This window comes from Bombus fervidus, chromosome 15, assembly GCF_041682495.2.
Source record: "Bombus fervidus isolate BK054 chromosome 15, iyBomFerv1, whole genome shotgun sequence".
NCBI classification, from domain to species: domain Eukaryota; kingdom Metazoa; phylum Arthropoda; class Insecta; order Hymenoptera; family Apidae; genus Bombus; species Bombus fervidus.
The window spans coordinates 9739274-9752483 of record NC_091531.1 but is presented as its reverse complement, the minus strand read 5'-3'; the positions used below and the strand labels follow the sequence as shown (position 1 = coordinate 9752483).

At 39.1% G+C, this 13210-nt stretch overlaps 1 protein-coding gene across 12 annotated transcripts in view; it reads left to right on the top strand.

The window, feature by feature from the left end:
• Nucleotides 1–13210, top strand: part of Heph (polypyrimidine tract-binding protein 1 heph) — a 432396-nt gene that overhangs the window by 259871 nt on the left and 159315 nt on the right. For 2 of the 12 annotated variants that reach the window (XM_072018580.1, XM_072018576.1), the window contains one exon: nucleotides 3473–3526. The exons of the other annotated variants lie outside the window; for them this stretch is intronic. In XM_072018580.1, the coding sequence (XP_071874681.1) occupies nucleotides 3524–3526 (3 nt within the window). In that variant the 5' untranslated portion in view covers nucleotides 3473–3523. The remainder of the gene's footprint in view (nucleotides 1–3472; nucleotides 3527–13210) is intronic. 12 annotated transcript variants of the gene reach the window in all.

Here is a 13210-nt window from a genome sequence, read left to right as displayed (position 1 = left end):
TTTTTCGTAACAACCAGTCTTTAACTCGTCATTGCAAAGGTACTAGAATAGAAATACTAGAAAATTATGCACAATACTCGAGTGCCCAGAACCCTGCAACAACCGTATAAAATACCCGCGAAACTCCTTTGAAACGGTTGCGATCCACCCTCGAGTCTAGTTTCGTCTTGATTGCCATTTACATGCGGCTCGCTCCGCTATCCCCATAAATAGCGAATATCGAAGGACGACACGATCTTATCGCGCGCTCGTTGCCAACGTTAAAGGGTGTCCGATAATAGCGGGGCGGGGAAAAATGCCGGCAATCGTGGAAGTTGCGTGACCAGCCTGATAAAACATCGACCCGTTTCCAACCGTTTGCGTATCGTATCCCTTCTGATTCTTCTTCTCTTCCATGTACTTCTGCCTTCTTCCTTTTCACAATGGCTACAAAATTTACATCTACGGTATTGCATTTATTATTATAGACTATGTTTATACATAGACCGCAAATAGTATGCGAAAATATATATGAAGTATCCAAAGTAGAGTACTTGTTATAATATTTACTATATTTTAGTATAAGGGTATATCGAGTAGCATGTAGTGTAAATAAATATAGCATATTAAGAGTACTTAGAGTACTCGTTATAGTACTTGCTTACTATTTACTTACCACAATACCTATTGTAATATATCCGAAGCAAGTTTTTATTTCGCCACGACGAATTTTTCATTCTAATTGGAATTTCCACCCCTGGAGCTAATGCGAAGTGTTTCGCGGAATCACATATGGATATCCAGAATATCCGCGACGTTTCGTTCGTAATGCTATGAAGAAAACGGTTGGTTTCGATAACAAAGATGTGCGTATCCCACGCATTGTGAAAAGGTCGAGGAAGCGATATTTGCAGAGAGCTGTTAATTAAACGCTACGTAGTTCAGATTGAATTGGCTTTTTTTCCTTTACTTTACTTCTCCACCGCTATCCTTTCTTTTAAAAAGATTTCGAAGATTAAAATTAGATTCTGCAATTTCGGTATATTAAAAAGCTTTGTTAAACAAACGATGATTCCAAGACTTTAACTAATTTGTGATTGTGATGACATTCATGAAATTCTCGAGCGAGAATTTTTCTTAGGTTTCCTCGTGTTTGTAGAACGTCCAGTAATTGAGGAAAGTCGTGATTCTTGTTTTAATTGCATGTAGAAGAATGTTTTATGAGAAAAAGTTCGAGGGGCTCAAAGAGAGGGGTGTCTTTCTAGAAAACCTTTCTCGCGAGCGCAACTTTCCATATGAATTATGCAGTTGCTGAATCTTTTTCTGATGGAAATGTGTACATTAATAATGTTTCGAGTATTTTGATGAAACATTTGCGATGCACGTACATTTTCAAAGGAAATGTTGCTGAAATTCGTTGGTAAATCTGATGTTTAATACATGTCGAGAATATTTGGAGGAAATTCATGCGTGTCCCTTTTATTATTTATAATCTTCTTTATAATTAATCGCAAAAAAAAAAAGATAGAAAGTACCCTATGAAAGTACTTGTGTACTTTCCATGTGGTTGAAATTTATCGAAAAATTTAATTTTTAATTCGTGCTGAGAAAATTTCTAGAAAATTCACGCGAATTCGAATTCTTATTATTTATTATTATAGATTGTTGTAACGACAATTAATTTCTTCGTAAATACTATTATCACAAACGTTCTTCGAAATTAAACTTATCGTTTGGAAAACTAAATGAATGAATAAAAAATTGTAAAGGATCGTAATATAAAGAAATCGTAGCGTGGAATCGGTAGAATCGGAACGTTAACGTTGTATCCGAGGATAGGAAACGATGCTAATAAGCGAATTTTCCTGGAAAAGCAGGTCGTGCGTGACAGCTCTTCAAAACGCACGCACAAATTGGACATGGCGTGACGAGGCCAAGCCCGCGGCTTCGCTTTTCAAAAGAAGCTGCATTTCTACGGGGGATGACGCGATGAAACTGCCAGCTTCTGTTCTTACGCGAACTGAACCACGCGTGACGCAAAAGTTTTGTCCGAGTTGCTATTTTTCAATTTCTCTGAAAATGTTAATTATTTTACGGTATTCCATGGTCGAAGAGAATTTTGTCAGTATCTTTTTAATTTTAACAAATTTCGAATAATCGAAAATAAAATTATTTTATGATTTTTTACAAATGATATTGTTTGCAATGTTTTCAATTCTTTAAATATATGCGAGAATTTTTAAATCTCCGATAATGTTAAATATTCTACGGTTTTCGTCGAGTGACGTATTAAATATCTTTCAACCTTTTACACATATCGGCTATTTTAGAATTATTTCGGAAATATCGTTGCGCGTTTTATATGTCTTTACAGATACGCTATAATTCATGGATATCCCATAATTTTTCACAAATATTCTCCGGTAGAAGCGACATTTGATAAAAAGAACTGTACTACGAAGTATTATTCTTCGTTTCATGAGATATACATTATTTAACATACAACGAAGAAGTGACTTGTATATGTGTAATAGAAACATCGTACATCTACGATATGATGTTTATAAATCGTGTGGGTATAGTAAACCAGCGACATAATTTTTCAATCGCGACGTGGAGAATCGTTCTTTGGAAATTCTCCGCTCCCTCTGTTGTTCGTGTACGGCTTTTGTTGTTGCTCGTTTAAATAGACCGCGGGATATCTTAGCGAAATTGATCGACTGACGCGGCATTCACTCGCAGAATGAGCGTCCCGCTGATATAAACGCATTCCCGTGGATTAATTTCCGGCGTCTGACGATGCGTCGACTGTTACTACTCGCGGACGCTTGGTTCCACCAGCTCGCCGATTATTACAAGAAGAAAACAGCCGCTGTGCTCCTAAATAAACTTATATACTATAGTTTAATGTTTATAGTTTATAGATTGTACTATAAATGAAAGAATACACGGTCTTGTTTAAAAAATTCACTGAGAATTTCAAATGTTGTTCTTTACTTTATTTATAGAACTTAGTTTATAGAATGCTTTAAGGCTGGATATAGCAAGGAGATGTTTACAAAGCATTTTGTTCAAATTTGGAAGAAGGAGAGTATCTCATTCTCGTAAGAAGAAATTGTTAACGCTTTTGCGAAATGTTAATAACGATGCGAATAAAACGATTTAACATAAAATATTATCTTATTCGTTTATCTTTATAATTTGGCCGGGAGAGAGCAGTTATGTGGCACTGTGCCGTGTCCTGTTATTACTTGTGTCCTGACTACAAGATTTCCCAGGGTTAAGAGTTAAAAATGGAAGACAGAAGAACACTTGGACCCGTTTTACGAGCATTGTTCTTCTTGTCCGCGAATCTGATTTAATTATGTTCAAGAACAACTTCCCGGTTCTTCCGGAAACGAAATTTGTCAAAAAATTCCTAAAAATGTAAAACAGTTTATTATTCGAAGCTTCTGAAAAATACTAACCGTGTCGTTTCTTTTTTTGCTTTCAGGTGAGTGTCCCGGAATTCCAGTACGCTCGAGGGACGGGCGCGTCCCTTACGATGGTAAGCCATAAAGCACTGTACCCTGCGCCTTCGTGCGTCGTGCAAACCGCTTTGCTCGCGCCACGTGGCCTGTTTCCGCGCGCCAGTCCCACCCTAGTTTCTTATTCAGCGAACGTATCACGCGAACCTACAGACATCCTTATTAATTAACTTTTCGCGATACGTTTCTCTCGCTTCAGCAGTTTGACGACATACAACGTTACGATCCGTTTCTGACGTGCAAGAGGAAGCGAGGGGGATACGCGTGTTGGACGTCGGTAGTTGCGATGGATAGATAGAACGAAGAATTTCAGTAATAATCTTTAGAAAAGAATTATTTATTTCTTCAAAATTATAACTCTCGGAAATTAAAGAGAGGGGTTTAGAAAGTGTTAAAGATTTTTGAGGATATCGAAAGGGATGAATTTTAGGGTTTGTTTGGAGAGTCGATAGAGAGAAATTTCTGTAATTAGAACGCAGTAGTTTTCGGAATTCAAGACAGAAAACTTTCTCAACGTTGAGAAGATGGAATTAAATATTCCAGTTTACATACTTTTCTACACATTCTAACAGGAGGGAAAGAAGTATAACGAGTAAGGTATTCCAAGTAAACAACTTTTATTGAACAAATATAAAAAGTTAAGCGAGGTTGACAGTTTTAACAGTGAAAATCAGCTCTCGTCCAGAAGTTTCATCCTCTTACGTTACCGTCGTTGTAAAATAAGACGTATCTCGAGAGAGATGTAGACGAATGTGTTTGTATATTGTCAGAATGGCCACCAAGGGGTGGAACGCGTATAACCAGCGAAAAATCGTTTTGCGTCGCTGGGGTGAAACGTGCCCTTATTGACGTTGGATCGATATATTAACCTCGTTTTATATCGATAATATGATAGCGTGACACGAGGTAACATATGCTAATTTTTCGACTAAATATATGTTTGCAATAAATATCTTGCAGTTTCTATATACATTTTCAGGCTGCTTTCAAATTTAACCAGTATGACCATGACAGCCGTGTTTCGTTACTGGACTGCGGATATTTATGTAAATTCATATTTTTACAACTATAATTAAAAGAGCTGGTTAGAAAAATGTTTCACTTGTTAAATATATTATAACGGACTTAATTTCAAAATTAATTTAAGTAAATTTCACTGAAATTTGAGCAAATGATTGCTTTAGAATTGCATAAAGAATTGCTTTATGCGTTAAATATTATAAAAGGTTACTTTTTATGGACGTCTATATTCTGAATATTTTGTATATTGTATTTTAGACAGTTTTCCATGTTACGTGCATTGTTATCTGCATTCTGTGCATTTTTGCACCCCCAAGTTTTCCATAAATGCATAAAAATCCGCGTTAGCAGTGCTAATGAAACTTCAAAATATTTTATACGACACATATACGGGTTGTCCCATCTAACTTTGTCACACGGAATATCTCCCTTGTTTTCGATAATATTAAAAAATGCTTCAGGAATAAGTTGAATGGTTTCGTGGGGAGGGAGGCATAATTTGACACGATTGGTTTTTCCGTAGAAGAGCGCGCAGAAAATGTACGAAGGTTACCGATGTTTTTTTTTTTTTTATGGAGTCGTATATTTATCTTGTCAGAACTAATCATGACGAGTTATGGCCCCCCTTGAAACCTATTCGTGAAACATTTTTTAATACTCTAAAAAACATGCGAGATATTCCAGACGATAAAGTTAGGCGGGAGATACAACCCGCAGAATACGTATGTATATACATAAGATGTATAATACGTACATAAGTGTCCAAATACTTTGGTCGGCAAGTATCTATTATCCAAAGTATCTCATCGGTATTATCTATTACCCAAATTCCCCAAGAGTGGAAATTTCAAAGACAGTCAATTTCTGCTGGAGCAGAAATTCCGCGAAAGTGGAGGATCTTGCCACGTAACAGACACTTCTAGGGCGGATAATTCGCCGAGGAAAATTCCCCCACGGATAGAACAGTTTCACTTACTTAAACGCTGATTCCACGTCGTTTGTACGTCGCTGAAATAACGAGAGATTGTACGAGACACCAGCCGCGTTGCACGTATACACAGTTTTGCCGCGTTTGGTGGTGGAAGTGACGGTCTTAAAGTGTCTGACGGAGGAGAAAAATGGAGGCACGCGACGCCCGAAAATCCGACCCTATTTCGCTTTCAATTTGTAGCTCCTCAAAGGGGTGTGTAAACAGTTTCCAGAAACAGTTTTCTCGTGGTCTTGCGTCGCGCGAAGTGTTTTCCTCGCGCGCTTCCACAAAGGAACCGCGAGACCGGCCATTCTTCCGCAAAGGGCCGTTTTTCTCGATCATTTTAATAGAACACACATCCCTCGTTATTTATTTGATACGCGTATGTGTGTAAGGGAACGTGGCTCTTTTTCGGAGATAAATATTTTTTGATATTTTCGTTGAAGAAAATGGTAATACTGGTTCGAAGCAATACCATTAAAAAGGTCATCGAACGTAATCACGAGAATACCACACAACACGTGATTACCAACAACATAGTTCAATTCACAGTCGATGTTTTTATAGAGAAAACATTTCTTTGTTTTATTTCGTTTGAATAAAATTGTAATACTGCGTTGAACCAATGAAATTAAAAAAACATTGGATAAAAAGAAACATAATTACGAAGAAGCCGCGGTACACAATTATCAACTACACAGTTCTGCTCTTATTTGTTCTCTTCTTTTAGGAAAAATATTTTTTCGTTTTATTTTATTCGAACAAAATCGTGATGCCGGATTAAAGCAGTAACGTTAAAAATTCATCGTACATAAACAAACGTTAATTCATAATCAACGATGAAGCTATACAACACGTAATTATCGGTACAGTTGTCGAACAAAATTCATTGCGCAAACGTCTCCTCCACCCCCGTCAAAACCTCGATTCGAAGAAGACGATCTTCCTAGTATAGTATCGATCACTCGGCAGCTTTTTGCTCGTTAAAATTCTATTTCGCCCAGGGTAAATAGCAAATTATGCTTCGAAAGCCCAACGTCATCCCCTCCTCCGGCCTTCGTGCATGTTGTGCATACACGTCGATTGCACCGAGCAACCCCTTCTCGTCTGGTCGCCTACCACCGCAGCCACGTTGTTTTTTCTTCGTTCTTTTAATGGAACTGTTGCACAAGCCTCTCAGCCCTCGGCCGTGGCTTATCTTTATTCTCCGCATAAACGAGGACAGGCCTTATCAGCCGGCTAAAGCCAGCGGCTATCGTTAAAGTCAAACATGTTCCTGACATGCTCCACGCCGCTGCAACTTGCCTATTACCACTTACACCTGGTGCCCTCTCTCCCTTTTTCCGCCTCATTATCGGCACACTTGGTGTCGTCTCTTCATCGTGCTGTAACTTCGCCTTATCGTTTTTTTCTTTTTTTCTTTTTTCTTTTTTTACTCCTCTTTCCATTTCCGTTTTCCCTTTTAGGCTATAATTGTATATCTTTCGTTATGATATCGCGTACGCGGTAGCGGAAATGAGAATTGGTTGAGTGTTGAGTAGGAGAAAATTCGACGTGGTCTCGCATTTAAGGAAAACACGCGTATTTTGGTATTTTCTGTACAATCGTCGTAATAAATTTGACCGATCTCGTGAGAATATAGAATAATTGTTAATTCGAATGAAATTTCTCGCTGCTTCAACAGACGCTTTAAAGTTTCTACATAACTATTCCAATAAAAGAACACTGTCTTTCTCTTTTCTTTTTTTCTTCGATGTCTATACGATTTACTTGGAAAAATTTTGGAAATTTCAATTTTCCCTGTTTCTCTGGCTCGCGATCCGCGTCTCGGAAATTACCAGGATTTTTCCATTTGAGGAGAAAAATTTTCAGGAGAAAATTCCGTGAGGCGAACGCTTTGATGCGTTCCAGTGAAAAGAGTTGCGAAAGAAACGGGATAGGGTGTACTTCGTGTTCTCGGGAAGACGGATCGCGAGAAAACGAGCGGAATCTCGCGTTTTGGAAGTCCGTTGGACGAAATGGACCGCGTTTTAGTTTCTTTTTCTTCCGATATTGTTCCTTCTTTTACCGGTTCTCTTGTTACGTCTCGTGCAGATCGATTTCGACGGCTTTAAGGAATCTTTTTACGCAAGAGAAGAAGTTTTCTAATGCCAATTACTTGGCAGTTGCGAAGACTGACGAATATTGGAATCGATGATTACAGAAACGATTTATTTAAAAATATATTTATTTAAAAATGATAGAAGAACGGCGTTTGTTCGTTCAGGCCGAAATGAGAGATAATTTTTAAATCGATCTGCTAATTATTTATTATTTAATTAGAACGTGCTATGAGAAACATTCGTGTTAAAATGGAATTTTATATTTTTATATTGTTTGCGCATTACATCGAAATTGAATGGAAGCGTGGATGTGACAGAAGACCAGATTTCCCGTTTCGATTCGTAATTTTCGAACATATTTGAAGAATACGTTTTAATTAATATGAAACTCGCGTATGTGTTCGTACAATAAAATAGGATACAGGGGGATATTAATCTTTTATTTGGTTTATGGATCAGGAAACCCTGGGAGCAGGGGATTTTAATTAATTTTTCAACCATGAATTCATTGTTAAACGATGGACGTTCCTTTTTATTCTCGTACTGTTGAATAATATTGTTATAATGTTACGTATTGTAGAGATGAATAACAGCCTCGAAGGTATTATTATTAATTCGATCGCGTACGTATTTATAATAATAGAAATTTTATATTAATTATTAATAATAGACGAGTCTTTCGGGAAACAAGCTTCCGAACTGCATCAACATTACTTATGTTTTTATGATTTCACGATTTCATGTATTTAAGACTCGATGAAAATACAGAACGAAATATAAGAGTCGATTGATGGTAGCACCAGGAATCTCTGTGTTGTCATCGACAGCTCGTAAAGCGTGCGTAGTCCCGAGGAGAACACCGTAAAACAGTCAACTTGCTGTTTCGCATAAAGTCCACTTGCCATGGCCACACGCCATCCCCATAAAATTCAACCATGGAATGTCGTTCGCCTCGAAACATGCATAAGTCATTCGTTGAACTTTCCTCTTATCCCTGGCGATCAGTTTTATTCATCGTAAAATTGTAAACCGTCCTGACCTCGAGCGATCTGCTCGTGAATTCTTGCTCCGTCCACCATTGCCAATAGCTTTTGGAGCAATTTTTTATTGTTTCGACATTAAATAATTACCATCAGACGCTCATCTTCTTTAAATAACAACTCAGCTTTTCTACTTCCAAAAGAATTCGTTAAATATTCGAAACATTTGGTACGCTTGAACATTCTTATATAATATTACCTACGAAAATAAGTAATATTAGAAATAGTTAATAAATACCGACTTTCGTAAAAGAAGGCAGAGATAAAAAGTTTAAGAAAGTCAAAAATAACACTTGCACGATCAGAATAGTAGAATGATCAGAAAAATTAGCATTTCTAGAAATTCATCCCTTCGAATAATCCAAATTGTTAAATAACTGAAACAGTTGATGAACATTGTTTACCGAAGTTCCATCAGAAAATAAAAAAGGATAAAAATACAAGATATCGTACAAGATTGAAATAACTTAAAAAACAACCCTTAAATACGTTTCGAATTACTGCATCAAGAAACTCACCCCTTTAACGCGTCGTTTCACGAGTGGTTGATTAATTAATTACGCCCGCTTTCGTCACGATATTCGTCAGGATGATTGATATTCCTGCACGCTCGAGAGGACACGAACTTACTACCCACGGACGTTCTTTTGCCAGCGGCGGAGAAGTGGTGAAAAATGTGGACGCCTCCCGAAACTGGCGAAGGAAAAGCGAGCAGGGTCTCGTTCGAAGCTGGAACTCGCGAAAGTGCAGGCTCATTTCCGTGTACTGTGTGAATAGCCACGATCACGTTCGACACCGTGTCAGCCGCATTTTTCATCGAACCGGAAGAGCGATGAATGGCGACAGAGTCGTTCGAAAAGAGGTCGTTTGTTCGCTCTACTATTTAGAGGAGTTGCAGCCCATTTTTGCCAACATTGAATGTATTTCGTGTGAATTCGATATCTTTTCCAGCATTCTTTCTTTTTTATCTTTTTGTTTCTTTTGAGAATTATTTATTCGAAGGTATTTATTGAAAGAATTTTATACTTTATGTAAGCGTTGGTTTATCGAAATCAAAATATATTTTTATGTATCGAAATTTCAATTGAAACTTTATGAAACCACGCGAAACTACGCCAAGCGCGATGAAACGTACCATAAGAAGATACCTGTCTAACTGACACATATGAATGATCTGATACTGAAGCTAGAATATTCTACGATCGAGTCTCATGATTTTAGGATATTGCAACTTTTAATCGAACCTCGTCAAACCACGTGAAACGTAAAGAAAAGTACCATAAGACGATGAATAGTTAACCGAAACGATTCGGAATCGAGCGTGTCTCTCTGTATTCCAATTTTTCAAGGAGCCAGCTAGTAATTGGCGGCCGTGACTTCACAGAAGAGGAAAATCGTTCCGGGATTCCCGGGATCGGAATCCCTCGGGCACGTTTCTTCTCGTAGCTGCGTCATTTCCTTCGCTCGTGGCAGGGCTGACTCGACGAATGGAATTTCCATGGCGAGGAATCTATTCTCGCGACGGGCTGACGTATTCGTAGCTCAGTGAAAGTAATCTATCATGTGACGGATAACGCGATATCCTGGCTCACGGGGATCCTTCACGCGGAAGCTGGATATCTCTTGGATCTATTGTAGATTCGTATACGTATCGCGTAATCGAGTTGAATATGTTTCGGATCAATTGGGATGTAAGATCGGTAAAGGGGTTGGAAGGTAACTGCAGGTGATTTTTTTAGGGTAAAACTTTCGACGGACGTAGATTTTTTCATTTAAGCATTGGTCGAATTTCCTTCCTTGTAATTGGCATTGCTTTTCGACGTTCGTGTGGTTTCTTTACCAAAATAAAATAGAGTTGGTGATTAATATATACGATCAGTATCGCGTTAATCGCACTATTTTCGTTACGCTTGAAAAAAATGATACGATAAACTCAGGTCGATCTTATTTCTCTATAAGCGTTCTTCTAACGTTTACAAACAAGAGCGTAAGCTTCGTAAATCTATGTGTTCGAGTGGCAACACCGTGCATCTGAATTCTAAACAAGAATTACCTTACGACGTTCTTTCTCGCACGATAGAAGAACATTCTAACCCTGTAAAGAAAGGAAACCAGCGCAGCCGAATATCCAACCAGCTTATCCCTTTTCCAGTCGATTTACGCGCAAAGTTCGCGTTCGTGCAAGGAAGTGAATCGTTTATCAAGCTAGGAGGGCTAATAGATAACGCGCCAGTTACGTGTTCGAGGTTCGATCGAATCCACTTTATCGGGTACGATCGAGCAGCAGCTGCTGCCGGGGCTTGCAGCGCCCAAGTTCCGGCTGCATCGCGCCGGAAGTGCGTGCGCCTATATCCAATCGTTATCCTTACGTAATCCTTCGAAGAACTTCCCCATGTGATCCTTGGAAATTTTGAACGTTATACCTGCTCGTTATTAGTATTCGAATTATAATAATAAGAATTTAAGACTTGGTTTTCAGGACGTGGTGCTAATTTTTTATACAGTACATTTTCTAAGAGAGCTTTGATGGAATTTTATCGAAAGGATGAAGAATTAACGTGTGTTCGAGTAAATTATCGTTTACTGCGAAGCGTCGTTTCTTTTGAGTAATTTAGCGTTCATTGCAGAATTTCGATTATGTATCTCGTCTTAAAGACTACTAACAACATCAAGTATATATTATTTGTATAATATAAATCGCTTGTGACGACTTTTTCACAATTCTACGCATTCCTACGTCGTATACGAAACTTTCTGCGTCCAATTACTGGGAAAACTCTGGAAAAACTTATCGCAACCCATCGGTTACACACCGAACAATCCCGGAATCACCCTTAATGTCGTCAAACACGTAGAAACCTTCCATCGAATCCTCCTGGAGCAGCGTCCACCGTCGAAACCAAGAGAGAGTCTTTCGCCTGTGTCGATATCTCTTGGAATATCGTGGTTCTGTCGCGATCAGAAACGGGGAAGGGTCCAAAGGGACCGGTTGCTATTTCATCGAGCAGAGAGTTTGGCTTCTCGAGCTTCTGATGACTCGTGAAACTCCTCGAGACGACCATAAGCCGATATATTTATTGCTGAGATACTTCTAAGACTCGTCTCTCTCCTCGCCTCCTCTGCTGATAGGGGTTGGAGTCGATTTACTAAATAAGGCCGGAAGTGGATTGCCTGTGACATCGCCGTCAAACTTCCACCGCCTTTGAAGTAGGATTTCAAAGGACTTTTCCCCGATCGACTCTCTTTCTCACGCTGTCCCCTCCTCCCTGCTCGATGATAAGCGAGGAAGTTCGAACTGGGAAGGGACAGGAAATTGTAGGCTCTGCCGCGGTTTAATTAAAGAAATTGGTCTGTGATTAATGTGCTGCGATGGATTGTACCTTTCTGAGAAATGGAAGGGGTGAGACTATTTCTCACGAACGGTCGACGATTAAGATCGTCGCAGATCCTAGTTTTACAGTCGTTTTCAATGATATACCGGTTCGCGAGTATTATAATCGATCGTATCACAGTGGTAAAAGTAATCGTAATCACTGATTTTTCGTCATAATTTTATACGTCGTGAATTTACAGCAGCGCGTTTTTCGGGCTTGAATCGTGAGTGATTATTTATAAAACGTATGGACCAAAGTTTGCCTCTTGCCTTCAATCACGTATCTTGTCAATTTCCATTTTGATTTCTTCCGTACGTGCCTTATATTTCAATCGTCGATGGTTATAATGTCAAATTGAATGGATACTCTAACAATTAGTGAACACAAAATGCACGCAATGTGGAACAGTATGTAAAATATGTAAAACATAATGCTCTCTGTGATACTTTGCAGATAAAACAGTTCTTTACCTAGGTTCTATCTCCGTAATTACGTTTTCAAAGATATGAATTTGCAGGAAAATCCGCGATATAGTAATTAGAATTAACAATACTAAACAAGTTTGGTATAGATCGTTACTTTCTTATCCATTCACAAATTTTGTACCGGTACTCGTGCATCGTCGACGTATTATAAATCGAGCGAAATGTTCGCGTACTTAGGAGAGTACGGTATCGTATCCTTGACGATTGCAACGCGATTACCGGAAACGGTGACGGAACTATCGCGAATGGAACCGGGTCGACGCGTGTTTTTCGCTGGGCACAATCGTATCGCTCGCGGTTTCCACCGCGTTACAAACGCTCCGCCATTCTCTATGGCCCTGTTGCACGGCCTGCTCCAAAAAGATAACCGCGGACACCTCGTTTCCGGTTTCTCGGTTGTATACGCGGCGGCGAGCGACACGCAAACGAGGCCAGGCCGCATTATTGCGCCCCGTTGCTCGACGACTCGCGGGTTGGAGACGACAAAGGGGGATGCTGCTGAAGAGAAACTGGCACGAGCAATCTTTTTCAGGCACTTGGACGAACCCACTGTGTGCAGGATGCACGTGTTATTGAAATAAGCGCCGCTCGATGACGTTTCATCGTGTTGTAACTCTGTTAGATCGCGAATTGCGATACCCGAGGGTGGATTAGAAAGAGTATTTTATCGTTCTACGTTGATTCGTACTTGAAGCGATTTTTTACCGATGTTT